The 20,173-nt window shown below is 39.3% G+C and overlaps 1 protein-coding gene across 18 annotated transcripts in view; it reads left to right on the top strand.

Moving 5' to 3' along the window:
* LOC112645817 (LIM domain containing preferred translocation partner in lipoma) overlaps positions 1–20,173 on the top strand; it is a 670,895-nt gene that overhangs the window by 538,087 nt on the left and 112,635 nt on the right. For all 18 annotated transcript variants that reach the window (XM_035710426.2, XM_049105701.1, XM_049105702.1 and 15 more), the window contains one exon: positions 11,606–11,775. In XM_035710426.2, the coding sequence (XP_035566319.1) occupies positions 11,606–11,775 (170 nt within the window). The remainder of the gene's footprint in view (positions 1–11,605; positions 11,776–20,173) is intronic.

Genomic DNA, 20,173 nt, shown 5'->3' on the forward strand with positions numbered 1-20,173 from the left:
TACATCTTCTCGGAGGAGATAGGGACGATCTGCCCTTCCAGGTATAGGCAGGAAATGTTCCAGTTTTTCCAAACTCTTCTATGGTCCCAAAACTGTTCCTTCATTCCCAACCAAATTCTTCCTGTAGAACTTTCTGAGACTTTCTCCTGCTGTTCTCTCCTGATCCCACAGGGCTATAAGCTCCTGCAAGGAAGCAATGCGGTTTCTAGCCGTGTTCCCATTATAAAGCCTTGTGGCACACCTCAGAAATGATGATAGCCAGCAGAGTTTATTAGAACGAAATGTAAACTTGTCTACTTCTAGACCCAGTGAATCTGCTCATCTGGAGGTGGCAAAGAAGGGTGGCTATTTTTTCCTCTCTCACACAAGGCAAGATTGTGAAGGAACTTATTCTCTGAATGAAAGGGGAGAGGGGAAAAGTGGGAACCTTCTCATGTTTTATTCAGATGTTAACAAAGAAAATTGAGAAGTGTTTCCTTAAAATTGACACCATTTTTATCCCAAACATTCTGGTAAGTGATAGCAGACGACTGTTGAAGCTTCTTGAGAGAGAGGGGAATTTTTTTTTTTTCAGGAGCATAGTCCCGGTGGGAAGTATTACCTAAAAGTCATACACTAATTGCTCTCAGCCTTGCATATTTCCACATACTGTGTGCACACATACATGTATTAATAACTGTTCCCAAGACGTCACGCTAACACTCGCAGAGCTCAGTGTTGCTATGCAAGTGCCAGAGACGGAATCGATGCAGACTGCAGTTTAGCAACGGGAATTTTACAGACGCGCGAGGGCGGACATGGAGGTGGCCGCAGGTCTGAGACGTGGTGGCAGGGTCTCCCTCTGGGCCCTGATGTGGCATCATGTGTCAAGTATTCATGGCATCCATCTGCCCACTCTACTGAGAAGATGAACGGCACTGCCGGCATTTCCAAGGAGCTTATTAGAGCCTCAAAATCCATCCACTTACATCCAGGACTGCATTCCATCTTGTGGATTTGCACAGGAATTCCTTAGAATATGAACTCTGGATGAAAGCCCAGATATGGAAGTACACTGTGCTCTATTGTGCATGTGATTTATATCAACGTTCATAACAGAAATTTATTTTATGGTGATATATCTTGGAGGAGTTCCATACATTTTCTTATTGTTTATGATTTAATATGTAAATCCCTTCTGGGATCACTTCAAGTCACCAAAGGCTGGGATCATGGTTGAGTTACGTAGGACTGGCTCAGGTGCAGGAGGTGACTTGCCCAAAGTCATAGGTTTTTTATATATATATATATATCCTGAGCCAGGATCAGAATCCAGTTCTAACCACAGATCTACTACTTATCCCCCTCGAGTGTTTTTTATCCTTTAAAAAAAGTAAATAACAGAAAAAAACAGAAGACTTTTGTCAAGTGTACGTTATGTAACTCCAATGTACAGAAACGAATCCAATCAGAGCAGGTATAGTCACACACAGGGAGCAGAGCCTGCCCTTTTTTGGCCTCAGGGTATCTCTGCAAAACCCTGCACACATATTGCTGCTGGCAATCCCTTTGATTTTTCAGAACACCCAGGTGGAAAACTCCAGAACATGCCAGGGTGTTTCAGAAATGGATTGGTTCCACTGTTTGAATCAGTAACGTAGTTAACCTTGTTCTGGAATCCTGCAGGAGCCATCCTTGTGGACCACCGTGGCCCACAGGACACTCATGTTTACAATGAAATTTCACCTTCCGTGGTGGGAGACATTCCTTATGCTCGGGCAACAGCGCCTACTAGTGGGCAGAAGCTAATATTTGCGGTGGCTCACCTGGGAGCTAGAAGAGCACTATGCTGAGAGCCTGCAGGCCTGGATCCAGGTCTCATCTCTTCTGTCAAGGCACAGCCTCTCCCAAGGCTTTGTTTTTTGCATCTGTAAATGAGGTTGGACCAGATGTTTTCTAGCTTTTCCACATGTTCTTTCATCCTTAGACTCTTAAATCCTCTTAGCAGTATATTAGGGACATTTCAGCACTCAGCAGAAAAACCAACGCTGGGGTGTAGCATCAGGTGAGAATGTCCCCCCACCTCGGAGTTCAGCACCATGAGTGCACGTAATGTGGTCCAATTCAAAGACCTCTAGACTTGGAGCCAGATGAACCCCACCTGATATCCAGCCTTGCTATCTACCTCTCAAGTCATGCACAAGATTATTCCTAGGTTAACTCATTTGCTAATGAAAGCTAATTGTCTTATCTAGCTTTTAGTTATTGTGAGGTTAGGTTCCAACAATATGAAAGTGATGGAGTTTTATGCAAACCTGCAGGATACGATCTTGATATATCAGAAATTTAAAAGTAATGTTAGTTAAAACCTTCTTCTCACTCTCTGTGGTATCATCAAGTAAGAAAGCACATTTGATATCATAAAGTACCGTATAAATATAAGGAGGACTTAGTAACATCCTAAGAAGATGCTCATGGCTATTGTTGGGCACTGAAAATGCTATAGCTTAAGAAACACCCTCTCGAGTTACCTCAGGGTTAAGTTTGCTCTTAAATAACTAGAATACATTTGGAGATTTCCCATCACAGACACTAAGAGTCATTGGGCAAATCAAAGTATTTTCAGCTTGGGATGGAGCTTTAGGGAAATATAAATTCCCGCGAGAGATACCATAGAGCAGATCATGAATCAAAAATAACGGTTGCAACAGCAGTTGTAACTGTACTAGTAAATATTGATTTTTTTCCTGTTAACAGATCAATCATGAAGTGAATTTTAAATATAGGAAAATAGGTTAAGAATTCAGGGGAGGGGGGGTATGAAAATGTCCATGTGTAAATATTAAGTTGAAGAGACAATTTGGCTTTAGTCAGAATAGATGCTGATATTCCTGTTAAGGATGTTGTGAGGTTTATTTATTTATTCATTCATTCATTCATTCATTCATGAGAGACCCAGGCAGAGAGGCAGAGACATAGGCAGAGGGAGAAGCAGGCTCCATGCAGAGAGCCCGATGTGGGACTCGATCCCAGGACCCATGCTGTGAGGTTTGTGCAAGCTTCCCGCCAGGCTGGATGTTTTTAGGAATTTTAGAATTCTGAAGCAATAGGCCAGGTTAGACGACAGGTGGAGCGGGCTCCAAAACCACAATGCTTGGGCCCCTCTTGCCCCTTTTTCAGCTTCAGTATTTCACTCTGTGGCCGCAGCCAAGGGACTTACTGTCTCTAGGCTGCCATTTCTGTAGCTGTGATGGAGATGATGATTGGACCTACACCAGCAGGTCGGTGGAAGAATTACCCAAGATGATATATTTAAATACTTACAACAATGCTTGGCAAATACTAAGCGCTGAATAAATGTTGACTTTTATCTTCACTCTGGGGTCCCCAAGTTCCTGCAGGATTGGGGTTGAATTTGTAGCGCTAAATTGTCTAAGTAACGTTTTGGTGAATATAAATCTTACAGAACTGCCTCACAGATGCAGCTGTGTCTCTATTATCCTCATATTGACTGTCCTCTTTACAGATGGGTCCAGAACACACATCTCCCTGCTTGTGCTTTCAATGAGCTCTCCATTCGAAGTTGAGCTATACCTCCTACAGCTGGAGAAAGAATAGGACCTGTTCGAGCCCCTTTGTGGCTTTTGTGGAACTCTGTGGCCAGACAGTGAAGGCAGTCATCACTGTCCCCTTCGTACAGAGGCTGAGAAAAGGTTACTGCTGCACGCAGTACTTAGCACAGAATGCACACTTCCTAAGTGGGTTTGTCGAGGGGCTTACCGAATGACTGGACAGATGACTTGGCTGAGACCACCTGATCCTTGATGGGGGTCTACTTATTGCTTGTTTTGAAAACACGTGCCTCAAGCTCTGAAAATTTAGGATATCTGTCCAGGTTCCCGTGGCTCGTAACAAAGGCAAGACTCACAGTTCTGTTTGATTTCCTTTACACCTTTATATATAACTTTGTCAACGGGTGCCATGTATTACATTCAAAACTGCAAAGCAGTGTTGTTTTTTGTTTTGCTTTTGTCATTATCTGATTTTTTCTTTTACTGGAGCCGTGTTACCTGAGGATGGAAGTTGCCAGAAAATAGTTGCCCTGACCTACACACTGTGCATGTGTATGTTACTTAGTTGAGTGAAGGTTGGGACTAAGGTGCTTGGTATCCAATTCACTGCCTTTCTGAACACAGCTAAGTGCAGCTTACTAGGATGTAGCTCTGTAGGGCTAGGGCTCTTAGTCCTAACCATCCTTGTTTTGTAAGAATTCTCTAGAACAAACTATATTGTGGACCACATAAACGTGCTGTTCCTTTTAGAGCAAGGCTTCTCAAACCCACTGCACATTAGCATTGTTATGTCAGGGCCCCACCCCAGACCAAATAAATCAGAGCCTCTAGAGGTAAAGCATGAATATCAGTATTTTTTTTAAAAGCTTTTGAAATAGGAAGCCAGAGTTTGAGTTTCAAGTCTTTAAAATCTTCTCTGAAGGACCCCCCACCCACCACCACCTATATACTAATCTCCCTACCTGTCGAAGATTCTGATGTTTACTGAGAGCTCCCAAGATTTGGAGGTCAGAGAAGTGATGCTATATTGGCTCTTCTTTCCCTGGGTGTGGGAATGGCCCACACTCCTAACCAACACCAAAGATGTCAGAGTTATGATTGAATAATAAACTGTACTCATAGAAAAACACATGCTGATCAAGAAGATGGGCTTTTGAAGTCTGAGCTGGTTCCGATCTCAGCCTCACCTCCTTCTGTCTCTGAGACCTTGGCCAAGTGACTTAACCTCAGACATTTTAACTATCAAATTAAAATAGGTAAGCATTAGAGCACTATGAAAGAATGTATGTGGAGTGCTTAGGGCAGTGCTGGACATAGAGAAAAAAACACAGTAATTTTCTTCTGTATTTTTGTTAATGCTTTTACACATGCAATATAATTAAGTCAGTGGAACATGCTTGCTTTTGCAACCCCAGGTGGGACTCCCCCTCCCAATCCACCCCCTTCCCTGAAGGTCCAGCCTAAGCAAATATGTATCTATAAATGAATCACCTCATGGCTAGACTTCATAATGACTTCCTTTAATCAGAAGGATTCAGCCTTTACTCCATCTTATCAGGTTTGTGGCCCTGGCCTTTATCCACCCACTCCTATACTGTTCTCTCTGACAATTTGGGGTGGTTTTTGCTTTGTTTCATTCTGTTACTCTAACTTAAATTCTTATTTTAATTTCTTTGACTTTTTGCTTTTAATTTCTCCCAAGGCTTCTTATGTCTACCAGTGATCATAGCGCAATAGTAACCACTGCTCGTTTGCCTGCTGTGTCTGTGCACACATGTGTGTGAGAGAGAGCACAAGCACGTGTGTGTAGGGAAGAGAGAGAGAGGAACTGCCATCTGCTGCCTCCTCCCTCCCACCCAAGTCCCCATTGAATATGCAAGCATCACAGCAAGGATCATCTCAGCGACAACATGATGAACTAGTATAATACCATTGTATATACACAGCAGGGTGACAAAACTAGGTTTGTCCTAAAGTCCAGCTTTTAAGATATGATAAGGATTCCATTATTCATACGGCTAAATAGCACTAACCGTGGGAGACTCAATATGTTATTTAAAGGCAGAGTTCAAGGAAGTAGGAAAAAACTGAATTTGATATGTGATGTGCTACATACTATCACATCTTAAATGTCCATCAGTTGGCATTCTTGTTAGATTCTGTATTGTCTAACACCATTCAGCAGTGCCATATGATATGTTCATTTACAACACAAAAGGCTTCTGTAAGAGTGCTTCTAATTAAAATAAGTGAACTTCTTTCAGTGCTAGCAGAATATGAGACAATTTAGCCGATTCTGTTCTTGTATGTTATCAATGAGTAGAAAGCCATTGAAAACCCTTCAAACTAAGATTTAAAAGAAACAGCATTAGGGTGAAAAGTCATTGGTGAAAAGCAGAACTATTTTCAGCCAACTTGCTCTTAATGGTCTGTCCCTGAACTGTTTTGAATGCAGATAAAACAAACCTATTTGGGCAATGCTCGTCAGCTGTTATCGTGATGAGCAGTACAGAAATAGGTACCCCTTGGAAGAGTGGCTCAACTTGGCTGAACATGAAGAATCACCAGGAGAGCTTTTAAAATTCCAATCCTAGGTCATCCCTCCTCAGACCGATAAAATCAGAATCTTCTGGAGCTGGAGCCCAGAAATCAATGTTTTTATTTTTGTTTTTGTAAGTTCCCCCAGATTACCCAATATATTGACAAGGTTAAAAAATCACTGTCCTAGGACTTAAGTAGTTTGAAAAACAGGATGTCTATTATTACATGCATTAATGCTCCAGGTTTCTATAAAGCAAAAGCTTTGGTGATTAGAAAATGCCATCATTCTAAAACCTTCAGTGAATGTCATATGCACCTGTCACAAAAAGAATGCAAACTTCTTCTATTATCTTTCTGTAATTTCAGTGGAAGATAATTTCTGAATCAGCTTAATGGAAGCTCTGCTCTAGGAAGATAATCCCAGTGGCCATATGTAGGATAAATTGAAGCAATCTTTGTTTCTAGGAATACTTTACCATGACTTCATTACCCTGATATAACTTGATTCAACTTTTCAAATGGGACTCTGTTCAGAATATTTTGCAGAAGGTGCATAATAAGAAAGCTGATATATCATACAATTGGCATATAAGGTTTCAATTCATTGTGATATTTAAAAATAGAATATTACTTTTGCTTGTGCCTAAAATTTCAGTTATTAAAGTCAGATAGCAGGGATGACATGAAGACAAATGTGACCTGGCTTGATGCCTGTGTATGCATATAGTTTCTATTTTACTTTTGATGTTAAATAATGCACAAGTTTGGGAGTATCACCAGCTTTCAAATGGCTATGGACATTTTTAATCCTACCTCAAAAACAAGCAGTGTTTGCTAAAGAGGGCCTGTGACCTATTACACTAATAGTGCAAGGATCACACACACACAAAAAAAAACCCAGTTTTCAATAAAAATATTATTTTCACATTAATTATGTCCACATTACCAAAAGACAAAACTGGAAGCAATAAATATGAAAACCAGATCCTACTACTCTACCTCCCTTGCTCAACCTGTTATTTGCCTAATAATGTCACCCTCCACCCATGCCATTTCTAAAAATGACTTGTTCAAATTCTGGATAACCTTTCAGACTTAGCTCAGTACTAAGACTTCCATAAAGTTTCCCATTTATAAGAGTAAGTAGATCAGATACTGGAGCAGTCAGGAAACCATTGGAATGGCCCATGGAAGATAATGGATCCTGATTTGGGTAGTAGGAGTGTGGTGGAAAGAAGCCTTTCAAAGAGGCTTCACTCCAAACGTTGCTATAGTTGTGACAGGATACATCGGGAAGGGATGAGAAGAACCCGTGCCTGGTTCCACAGTAAATATGAAGCAATATACATAGCAAGTGACAATATATAGGCAAGCTTTGGAAACAAGTTCTTTTTTTTTTTTTTTATTCAGGCATCTTAATTCACTATCAAAATTCTCTTCAGACTGACTGATCCTCTGTCATTGGATTTTTTAAATTGCTGTGCTAAGCTTTGCCAGCAAGCTCCTCATACCAGCCCTGAGTCTGAATGTGAGCTTCCTACCAGCCCTAATCAACTCTGTTTCCTTCATGCTCTGATGCCTTCAAGTCTAGTACCATTCCCCTGGTTTTTCACATTTAAAAGTACTAAGATACTTGTCCGAAAGATGGGCATTAAGATTGTAGTCTGCTTTTAATGATATGTAGTGTACGCCCCTCTAGGGGCAAGGATGTACTATGCTTGAGTAACTTTCTTTCCATTGTGAATGCTTCCCTAAAAGGCATAGTTTGTAAATTTTGTTCATGTGAAAAGGGAACATTCGGGCACCTTTTCTGTCCTGCTGATGTGTAGGGCTATTTTTATTTTTTGTTCTTAGCTTTTCTTCTGTGCTTGTGATTTTAAAGGTGCCAGACTGACTGCCCTCGAGCCTGTGTCCCCGATTTCTCCCAAGAATAGGAAAAATACGGGAGGCAGCAGAGCTGGTCATGTCTGGGTCCAGCATATTAGCCTGACCTACTCTGGAAGAATGTTCTCCAAAATATAAAGGAGAAGATTGTTCCTTATGAATACAGCCCATCTGCTTTCATAGCGGAGAAGACAAATTCTTGTTGTGCCAGCACCAAGTTACTGCAGAGGTTTGGGATCTACTCAAGCTGAGCCACTCATTCTCTTTGGAGAAAACTAGAATGTTTTTCTCTCTCCCATCTCCACCTGTCACAATTCCATCCTTGAGTTGGGCTCAAGTGCCTCTTTCTCCACAAAACCTTTCTGGACCCCTCTCGTGTGATTTTCCTTCCACAGCTCCATAGCACTTTCTCCTATGGCACTTGGCACCTTTTTTCATGTGATTGAAGAATGGATATCATCTTGTTAAAGGCGCTGACATTGTCTCATCCATTCCTGTATATCATCACACAGAAGCAGAGTATAGTACTGGCAAAGAGTAGATACCTGGAGAACGTTTCTTGAACAGAATGAGAATTTCAAAACTTGTCTTTCAACCTGACCTTTAGGGGTCTGCCCTTTTCTTTCTCTCTGATCAGTGATTGAGATTCTCCTCCAGAGCCTCAGGGTTAGCTAGCAAACTCTCCAAAAACCATGTAGACTCAAACTTTTGGGTTCCAGAAATTATACTTTGGTCCAGCAATGGTCTGAATCAAAATAGCTACCTCCAGGTATCTTACAGACCACCATGACCAGCAAACTATAACATTTAGTCAGAATTTTTTTTTTCCCCAAGGTGTGGTTCACCCATTGCTAGTAGTCTGGTGGACCATCAAGGAGCCCAGTTTAAGGTCTAGAAAGGGAAAAAGTAATAATTAAAAATAATTCCATTGACCTGAATTTAACAGATTCGAAATGTAAAATTAGTTTTCACAGGAATCCAGTGTGCTCTTTTTAAAAAAAGGTTTATTTATTTATTTTAGAGAGAGAGCAGGGGCAGGGCGGGGGGAGGTCAGAGGAGAGACTCTTTAAGCAGACTCCCCACTCAGTACAGAGCCCAACACAGGGCTCAATCTCATGACTCATGAGACCATGACCTGACCTGAAACCAAGAGTCAGATGCTTAACCAACTGAGCCACCCAGGTGTCTCAGGAATCCATTATGCTCTTCTTAATAATCATCGCATTCTTAAAGATTGCACATATATCACAGACCCCTATTGATTGGTATTATTTGACCAGTGTTCACCAACAGTGCCATGTAGCTCAAAATATTTTCATGTCATTAGTATGTTTATTCTGCTGCTGCTAAACCTTTATTTTTCATTATCACTGTTGTATTGCATTATTTCTTTAGTTCACCAAAATAGATCAGTGATTTCAATATGATTCAATGAAGGCAGGAAAAATAGTAATAAAGATAATACCATAAATACCACTTTGGATTAATCTTAAAAATGTAAATTTTGGTGATTTGCACAAGCAGTTGAAAAAGGTTTGAATACTAAGAATGATGATGGCTCTTTAAAATATAAGACTTTATGAATTGGTGATCCACTTGCCTATGATCCCAGTGTGTTTTCTGTGATAAAATGACAGATAAAATGAAGCTTTGAGAAGTTTAGCATCAAGTTCAAATATAGCACAATGAACTTTTTAGTAAACCAATTAAGCTGTTGGGTTGTTTGGTTGTTTTTTTCCTGAATAATCAGAAAACAAATACCATACACAATGACCTAGTTTTGTTACTAAAGGCAATTAAAATCCAAAATTTTAAAGGCAACTTTCTAAGGTTATACACATCTCATGATAAAAACAGTTGCAAATTTAACTCTTGGGTAGAAGTTTGTGAAACAAGCCACAAAGTTTATTACAAAAGTTTTAATCAAGTGTGAAGAATATGATACCAGGACTTTATAATATCAACTACAGTGGAGGCAGCTCAGTTTCCAAGAGTTTAACTCTTTTTCCAGTACTTGATACTTCTTGTTCCTTAGGGGGAAAATGATCTGTAGTTTGGGTTATATTTTAAAAATACATTCAAGGCCTGCAACAGAACATATAGAAATATTTTCCAGTGCCAATGCAACCAGAGAGGATTAGAAATATATTTGCCTCTTTTCTCCCAAGTTGAAACATTTAGCCCTCCCATTTTTAGGTGTGAAATGATTGTCAATCCAATGTGATGGAGTGCTGAAAGCAGTCTTCAGGGAGAAATCTCCCCATAATGTCAGCTCTGTGTTCAATCCTGATGCACAACACTAAGCAGAAGCCAGACAGCATAGTGGTTGAAACCATGGACACTGAAGCTAGATTAGTTGGATTTGAATTTCATTAACCACTTTAGTGACTCAGTTTCCTCATCTGTGAAACATGGATAATAACAGACCTATGACATGGATGGTCGTAAACAGGAAATGAGTTAACATGTTTATGAAGCCCCTTAAAAATGCCTGGCACACAGGAAGCACTAGGTTTGCTACAGCTTATGTATTACAGCCCCCAGATTCTTGCTGACATTCCCAGTAACCTGTGATTATTTGTTAAGACTTTTTACTTATAGAAATAAAGAAGAAGAAGGAAAACTGGATGTGGATCTGATCCCTGACTCAAGATTCCCATGATGGAACCAGATAGAGATACAGACTGTGGCCAGCATAGTGCCTCACACTGACATAAATATTTGTCTTGAGTTATGCTTTATTGTTCCTATTTAAAACAACTAATTTTTGAAAACCTCAATCTGATGTCCATATGTGGTCCAGATGCCCAGTAAATCATTTTAAGAATGCTGAAAGCCCACAGAACACTGGGCTGGACAGTGACAACCAGGACCATCAGGACTCAAAGCCCTATAGTATGTGGAACTGTTGGCAGGTTTTAGGGATGTTCAAAGTATGATCAAACTTGGAGGCAATACTAACTGAATTGTAATAACTTAAAGGGTGTCAGGTATAAAAGATGAAGCTTATTTCATGAGGCCCTAGAAGACAGAACTGGAAGTACTGGGTAGCAGTTAGCTTGAGGAAGCAGTCTGGTTCAGTATGAGAAAGAACTTTCTAGCAGTCAGAACTGTCAGGAAATAAAAGGGACTCCCTTTTGATCTGTCTGTCACTGAGGGCTGGATGTAGAGATTTTATAACCTGGGCTTTCCCGAAAGGAGTTGAAGTTTGACTTTTTTACCCAGTGCCCTCACAGTCTAACTAGGCAAGTAGACTCTCCAAGCAGAAAGACGTTGCCTAGACCGTGCCTTCCACTGCTACCGTGCTGAGTCACGTTCCTCAACCCTTGGTGTGAGATTAGAGGCACAGCACTGGCCTCGACATTGGAGGACCTGAGTTCTACTCTGTCACTTTCTGTAGGGTCCTCTCCACAAAGGCCTCATGTAAACTCCCCATCATGGCGGCCTTACTCGGGCCAGTGGTGGCTGTACTGCGATCTTGCTCCTGGTGGCCGTGACGGTGGTGGTGTTAAAGCCCTCTTGCTGCGGACATGATGAATCAGCTGTCTCATCTGTGTTGGCTTTAGTCCTGGGAGGACTGAAGGTGTTCCTCGGTGTGTTCTTAGGAGTCCATCTCTTTTTTCTTTCAGGCCGCTGTGCTCGCTGTGGAGAAAATGTGGTTGGGGAAGGGACAGGATGCACTGCCATGGATCAGGTCTTCCATGTGGATTGTTTCACCTGCATCATCTGCAACAACAAGCTCCGGGGACAGCCCTTCTATGCGGTGGAGAAGAAAGCTTACTGCGAGCCCTGCTACATCGTAAGTTCACATTCTGCTCTGCTGCTTTGCAGAGATGTCTTCTTTGGCAAAATGCCAGTCACACCAGATAGAATATAGCCAGCAGATCTTTATTTCTCCCCCAATTTCAAAGTGTGTGTGTGTGTGTGTGTGTGTGTAGGTTGGCATATCTTAATTTTTTCCGATTGTCCCCTGTTCATGAGGTCAGAAAGGCATGTTATGTTAGGAAGATCTGCTTGTCATCAATTAGTGGTCTGCTGGGAAGATCATCCCCCTTGTGCCTTTCCAGCATGTATGTACAAGCTCACACCCCACCCCTGCACAGCAGAAGGTTTCCCAAGTAGCAGAGCCATACCTCTTATTATTAGGTCTCACTGTGCATTTGAATTTGCCAGGATTCATAAAGAAACATTGCAGGGCCTCTGGACTCCTTAATGCTCTTTCAAATTCCTGAGCCCTTTGAGTCACCTCTTATCTTCCCAAAAGATTTCTTACCTACCATACCCAGCAGGTTTTCAATGATGCAAACAGATAGACCCTTTATTATACAGGAAAATGAATAGTAATGCTGACTGAACTAATAATTCTGTTTTTTTTAAAGAACACAGCAACTATATTTTAATAACATAGCTGGGTGGCTAATAAATACTCACACTATCTTCATTTCTTACCAGGCTACTTAAATCTACACATTAAGCTATTTTGTGGTAGAGCAATTTGATGAAGGAACATAAACTTTTTTAAAATTTAAAATACATATCTTTGCTCTCTTTCTGCATGATTTTAATCTGTTTAACACTTATGAGTGGAAAAATCGGTGCAGTGGAAAGATTGGTGCATTTTTGCAAACCCGCAAAAGAGACATGGTTTGGCCTCAGTGCCCAGGCATTTTAACATAAAAGAAGCCTTGGGTGCAAGGTCTCAGGAGTTTTACATAGCTCTGCAGAACACGGAGGTTCAAGTCCACTGCAGAAGCTTCTGGCCTCATTGGTATCTTCCCATGACCTGAAGGCTCTACTCATTGCAGCCCTGGAGTCTGTGGCGCAGATCTGAAAGTTCTTGAAGATGAAGATCTTGCAGGGCTCAATATTGTTTTGCATCTCTTAGGTTCCATTTGATTTTGTTTCTCTCCCCAAAGGCGACTTAACTTAAACACATATGGCATCGTCATAGCGCCTCACAATGCGGGAGCTGGGAACAGATTCCTCTTTTTAGAAGTGAGAACACAGAAACACAGAGAGGAGGAAGATGACCTCTTCCGTTCAGTCCTTGGTGTCATAGCCAGGGCTATATTCAGTTGTTCACACCCCTGGTCCTATAGTCTCTGCTGACACCACACATTTTTAGTTTGTTTAGAACATAAACACAAACACCATAATGTCCTATTGATCTGGAAAGGAGCTGTTACATATGAGAGAAAGTCTACTAAATGAAAGCTTCCCTCTTCAGGAAATAAGAATATTTCAAATCTCGCCTTTTGAAATCTTTCCTGAAAAGGGGAAAATTACAAAATCCCCTACCTTTATAAACAGACTGTATGGACTATCGTTCACAATGACTTAGGGCCACTGCATGAAATTATTTACCGCAGTGAGTTCTCTGACGATGAGGTCCGCAGAGCCTCTGGAAGCAGCTATGGCCGTTCGTCCTTATATGAAGTGACCACACAACGCTGTGGGGTTTTTTTTGTTTTGTTTTGTTTTGTTTTGTTTTGTGTTTTGTTTTTTGTAGCTCTATGTCTATTTTTCATCCTTTTGGGGACTGTATTGTTGATTCTTGCCACTTTAATGGTGCTCTGGCAGTGGCCTCCTTCATTTTTTCTCATGTCCCTCAGGGCTAGGAAGCATTGGAACAATATTGGGAAACAGTGTAACATGGTGTGAAGAACATGGCTTGAATTTCATTTCATCACTTAATGCTTTGTCTCCTTGAGAAAGTTACTCGATCTTTCCAAGCCCCTGCCCCCCCATATATATAATGGGGGTGATTGCAGGATTCTCCCCAGTGGCTTCTGAAGATGAAATGAAGCAATCCTGTAAAGCACACTTGGCCTGCCCAAGGAATGGTAATGGAATGCATGTTATTCTGAGATAAATTTTGGTAATATTTCTGACATATTTAGTATTTCTGAATATGAGGACATTACATGTGTCGTGAGACTCCTTGGGCTTTAGCAAATTGTTTTAACCTCTCAGGCATACCCCTGTCCCATTTTTAAATGCTTTTCTTGCCCTTTTGAGGGTGTAATGAGACTGAAAAAAAAGGTGTAATCAGGCTAAATTATGGGTTTCTACTGTGTGTCGGCTCAGGTTCCAAGCTCCATGCCAGGCATAGGAGCTCAGTGATTCTTCAGTTGGTAATTCTCTCTGCTTTGGTTGCCTACTGTCAGACTGTGCTTATGACAAGGGGAGAGTATCTGGGAAATATTTAATCACATCCTTGGAAGAGCTGGGTGAAGTCAAACAATGGAAATTCTTACCATCCTTTTTGACTTCTCTCCCTCCAAAGAACCTTTAATCAAGATTTTTCTTTATGAGATCTATCCATGGTGACTCTAAAAATGTAATTTAATTCTTATCAGAATTCAGTTAAGCTGGATTCAGAGACCCTTGTTCAATATTGATTTCAGAGTTCAACACAGCCCTCGAGCTCTCGGATGGATGTGTTAGTGTTTTAATTTCTTTGGGACTTTTCATTAGTACAATAAGCTGCCACACCAGAAGTGTAAAAGTTTTCTTTTGACGAGATTTAGGGAAGCTGGGGGACTAAAATGAAACAAATTGGTTTTGAAGACAGAGTGTGTAGTAAGGAGGAGCCTGTGTCTTGGAATCAAAATTCTCCAACAGAAGCACCTGTGATGCCATCCATTCAAACTGTCTCTTGTTTTGTTGGTGGAAACTGAGGTCCAAGAGACATCCTGTATGAAAAAATGGAAAAAACCCAGGCCCTGGGCCTCAGTCAGTATGTTTTTTTTTTTTTTTCAATAGAATCAGAATATTAATGATCATGGTTTAGTTCATTATTTCTGTGTAAAGACCATCCATGTATGATGCTTTGAGTTTAGAAAGAAGACTTCTTATATAACTTTTATTTGTTCTTGCCTAAATTGATTATTGATCAACTTAGATCATATTTGAATTGACCTTTTATATAATTTGGAGGGAAAATATATCAGTTATGTCTTTATCTTTGCTTCACTGATTATTCTGATTTTCCTGTTGTCTCTTGAATCCTTAATCCTTACACATACATAACTATAATTAAACCAGTTTGGTTCTCTGGGCACTTTAATTTTCTTTAATCATTTTATATGTGCTTTCTTTTGTGTTTTTTATTGGTTGACTTAATAAAATATGTATATAGCTTTCCATTGTTAATAACCTCTATTTTTATCTTTTTATCTGTTTAGTTTTACATTACGTTTGTATACTACATTTTAAAGCTGTTTGCCACTAGAAGGATATTGGGCATTTTCTATTCTTTCAGTATTGTGAATAACATGCCAATAAGTAGCTGAGTAAAAGTTTTATATTATTTTTAGTTTTTTCCCTACAAAATTCTTTGATTTATATTACCAAGTTTACTTTGTAGCAATTTGGAGAACTTTTGCTAGATTTGTTAAGAAAGATTTTTCAAATTCACAGAACCATCAGCAATGTGAAGCCATATATTAAACTATAACTTATCCACTATTGAGATTTATTTATATTTACTTGAACAAATTTAATAAGTGTCTTACATAATAGTTATTTTTTTAAGATTTTATTCATTTATTTGAGAGAGAGCACAAGGGAGGGGAAGGGCAGTAGGAGAGGAAGAAGCAGGCTCCCTATTGAGCAGGGAGCCCAACGCAGGACTCTATCCTAGGACCCCAGGATCATGACCGAGCTGAAGGCAGATGCTCAACCAACTGAGCCACCCAGGCACTAGTTATTTTATTTTTTAAAAGATTTTGTTTATTTATTTATTTTAGAAAGAGAGAGCACACTTGAGTAGAGGGAGGAGCAGAGGGAGAGGTACAAGCAGACTCTTTATTGAGCATGGAGCCTGATGCAGGGCCCCATCCCATGACCCCAAGACTGTGACCCAAGCTGAAATTGACAGTCAGACACCCAGCTGACTGAGTCACCCAGAGCCCCCTGTAATAGTTATTTTAAGTTTATGTATAGTTGTTAGCAAAATCAATGAGATGCTTTTGTACTTTAGTGATCTCTTATAAGCTTAGTTTTGATTATTCTTATGGATTTGTGTAAATAAATCAACAGATTAAAATGATGAGCACTAAGCTTCCTTAAGAAGTAAGGTGATATAAACAGAATATATTGCTTCTAGACCTTACCTTGGTGTGACCTTGGATAAGTCATTTAGTTTCTGAGAACCAGTATCCTCATTTATAAAATGAGGCTTTTCTTATAAAAGGAAGATATTAGCTTCTTCTTTGTCTTCTAAGACTAGGAATGAACAATTGTGATGTTTTTTACATTACGAAATCCTTTACTAATATAAGGGCTTAATCCATTAATAACATTGTTATCATTGCTTTTTCCCTTAGCATACTCTGATACAATTTAGAAATCCTCTATGTTTGGGGTAATTTCATAGCTACAGTTGCTATGGAAATACTGAAATAAATGGACGTCATAGAAGGAATATGAGGACATACATGAGAAGAAGAGGTTCATGCCTTGCTTAAGATTTTTATGTTGGTTTGAGTATGAGAGGCAGTAGCTGTACCTCCCATTCATTGTTCTTCTGTCCTGAATGAGACATGCCACAAGTATAGATTAACAGAAGAACTGCTGTGTCCTTAGCATTGCCAAGGAGTCTGGGCCTGAGACATAGCACATCCGAGATTCTCAGTCAGTCTGTTTATGAAATGGCAGCCAAAGATCTTCCCCTAAACCAGGTCTCTTACTCAGAGTGGATCAAATCCAACTTCTAACTCTCCCAACAGTGGAAGTTGGTACATTTTTTATTAGAGTTAAAATCCAAATGATTAAAAGACCTCAGGAAACAGGAGGCCAACTCTGCAGGAGACTAAACACTGTGAAGTTCCTGAGCTTACACATTAGTGGCCAACATGCTAGCAGCCTTTTGCTCCCTTATGTCACTAAATGGCCACAGTCTCCTACCTCTGCAGGAAAGTTGTCCTTTAATACACTAAATACTAATGGTGTTTTAAAAGCAGTTATGGCCAGTGCTTCATGTGGGCGTTGGGAAAGGAGCTCAGTTTGGACAAAAGTTGAAAAATCCATGTGAACTTCCCTTCTCTTTTCTCAAATGCCCACACCTGCTCCCTCACCTCTAAGGAGTGTCTTTCTCCCCTCACATCAAGTGCACCTGCACACACACTTCCTTCTTGATGTTACATCATTAACCCTCAAGCACTCTCTCAGAAAGGAGAAAATGCTTCAAGAAAGAGGGACATCTGTCAAGTATCCTCTAGAGCGATTTCACCATGCTAACTACTACTGATCGTTCTATCTGCACCCCCTCCTTACATTTTACAGTGCTCCTGGGCACCTCTCATTGCATGTTACCATTTCTACCAGAACCTTGTGAAATAGATGGATGTGGGGGTGGGGGGTGGGGAATTACTGGTCCCACCTAATAGTGGCTTTGTATTTTCAAAAGGAAAGACAAACTAAGGCTAGGGACAGATCTTCTAACTTGTATTTGATTACTAGATCCATATTACCACCCGGAAACTAATATTCAATTCCTAAAGATATGAAGACACTGATAGCCCTTTGCAATTAGAGCCTTCCATTTCCAACATTTGAATTGATGACCACATAAGTCATGCCTTCCAGCATTCCAGAACCTGAAATGCTCAACTTCTGTTGGCAGAAAAACTCAAGCCTTTCTTTTCTTGAATATTTACATGTGACTCTCCCTGAAATACCTCAAGTTTCAAGGAAAACACTTCTTTTTATGGTTAAAAATAATAATAATAACATTTGTTTAGTGCTCTAAATTTTATAGAGGACTCTTATTTTATGTCACCTCTAATGATCCTAGAAAATAGTATGATCATTATTGCCTTCCTTTCCAGTAATAAGAAGCTGAGTTTTAGAAAAAGTCAACATGTTCTGTTCCATAAAGCATGAGCATCAGATCTGAGAGTTGACCTTGGCCCTTGATTCTCAAGTCCAGCTCTTTTCATGCACCCAACCAGTCACTGGAAATCTCATTTGTTATGAATAGGTTTCTTTTCTCATAATTAATTTTTTCTCTATTACCATTTTTTCATGATGTCAAGTTTAAAAAATACAGTTAACCTACACTCTGAATTTTATAAAATTTTTTGCCTTATTTCTGGACATATTAGAACAATATCAAGCTCAAAATATCCTTTCTTATGGTAGTCATTCTTAAATACAACCATGTTTTTAAGTATTATATGCTCATTAGAGAAAAATTAGAAAATGTATTAAAATATGCGTAGTTCCCCCATCTAATTGATATAACAGTTTATATTTTACCACACATTCCTTTTTCAATATATCTGTGTATAGATATAATCATACATTTATATACATGTGGTTTACACATGTGTGTACACATACACACAAATGGGATCATACTATCCATACTAATTAATAACTTGCTTTAGTTACATGACAGTACATTAAACTTTGCCTTCTCCAAAGGGCATTCACATGATGTGATGAGCAGTGGGTGTAAAGCTATATGTTGGCAAACTGAATTTAAATAAAAAGATAAATCACACAAACACACACACACCCAAAAAAAGAAAAGAAAAAAAATACCTTCTGTGGGCATTCAAAAAGAATATATATCACCTACATACCTTCCCCCCCCCCAAAAAAAAAGACTCAAAGAAATATTCCAGCAGACAGATAATCAAAATAAAGTATGTGGGAAATCCAGGGCTAATAAAATGGTGATAAGCAATGAACCAATGCAACTAATAGTTAAAGAGAGAGGAAAAGATAAATAACAAATTCAGGCTAAAAGGAAATAATATTAATCACCTATTAACTACAATATTAATGGCAAAGTACAACTCAGAACAAAACTATTACATAGGCCAAAATACATTACTTTATTGATAAATGTCATAGCTCTAGAAAAACAGCCCTGAGCCTTTCTTTGTTAAATATCATTACATTGAAACATATAATACAAAAATATTGATGAAATATAAGACGAAAATGGTTAAACCATATGCTTTATAAATCTTTAACACATTCTGTGCAGTCTTTGACAAACCAATTATGGAAGTTGAGTAATATGATTAATGTAATTGATTTGATCCATATAAGCAAAGAGATTGTATCTTCTTTTCAAATCTCTGTGGAAGACTTAAAAAACATTGTCTCATAGTCTAAGAGGAAAATATAGGCATTTTTTTTTTACTTTGGCTCGCAGAGTTGCACGTAGCATTACAATAAGACAAGAAACCTATCAAAGGATAAAGAAATAAGCATACTCGTGGGTTAAAGACTTCTTAGAAAGTAGTGCTGATGGTAATGCTGCATGACAACCAGAATGAGACTCAGCCAGAGTTGAATTCCAGTACAGCTAGGATCATTAACTGCAGCAGGAAAGGATGCATATATTTTCATCTAAAGGCCTAGAAAAGGATAACCAAGTCAACCTACAGGAATAAGGAAATCATTAAAGGCAGTTATTGATAAACTGAGGAATATTATAATTTTCAGGTCCAGGAGATGATTCTTTGAAAATTTAAAAATTAATATTGCACTTAAAATTTTATAGAAGAGACTATGACCTGTGCACACTTAACATGCAGAGGAAGAACACCTGAATAATTCCATGAACAGGGGTAGAATGCAAACCTACTACCTGAGAAAGCACCTGGAAATTTCACCAAAAGGACTTCTCAGGTCTTTAAAGAACAAATGATTCCTGTGCTAGTTCAACTTTCAGAGCTCAGCAAGACAAGATAAGCTTCTCAGATCATTTTAGAAAGCTAACCTGACCCTGATCAAGAATACCTAAACATGGTTGCCCCCAAAAGAAAAGTCTGCTCATCGGACTTTCACGCATGCAGAAATCCTAAACGAAGTATTAGCAAATTGAGTGCCATGTAATGAAACATCCCAGGTAATTCAATGTTAAGACAATGTTAGGAACACTTTAACATAATCCATTACATAGATATCAAATGTTAATAAATTAGTCATCTCCATAAATGCCAAGAAGGCATTTAATGAAATTTATCACACATCCTTGTTTAAAACAAAAGCAGTTGCGAGAACACAAAACAAGCTCTAAGTAAAACAGAAGAGGAAAGAAGATATATGTTTAATAGGATAAAATAAACTAATGGCCAGCCTTCTTCCTATATCCTGCTGGATGTGCATAGGATCACTGCTATTATATTAATATTATTTTTAACATGCTAGCCTTCATAATGGGAATTGGGAAA

Source organism: Canis lupus, chromosome 34, assembly GCF_003254725.2.
Source record: "Canis lupus dingo isolate Sandy chromosome 34, ASM325472v2, whole genome shotgun sequence".
NCBI classification, from domain to species: domain Eukaryota; kingdom Metazoa; phylum Chordata; class Mammalia; order Carnivora; family Canidae; genus Canis; species Canis lupus.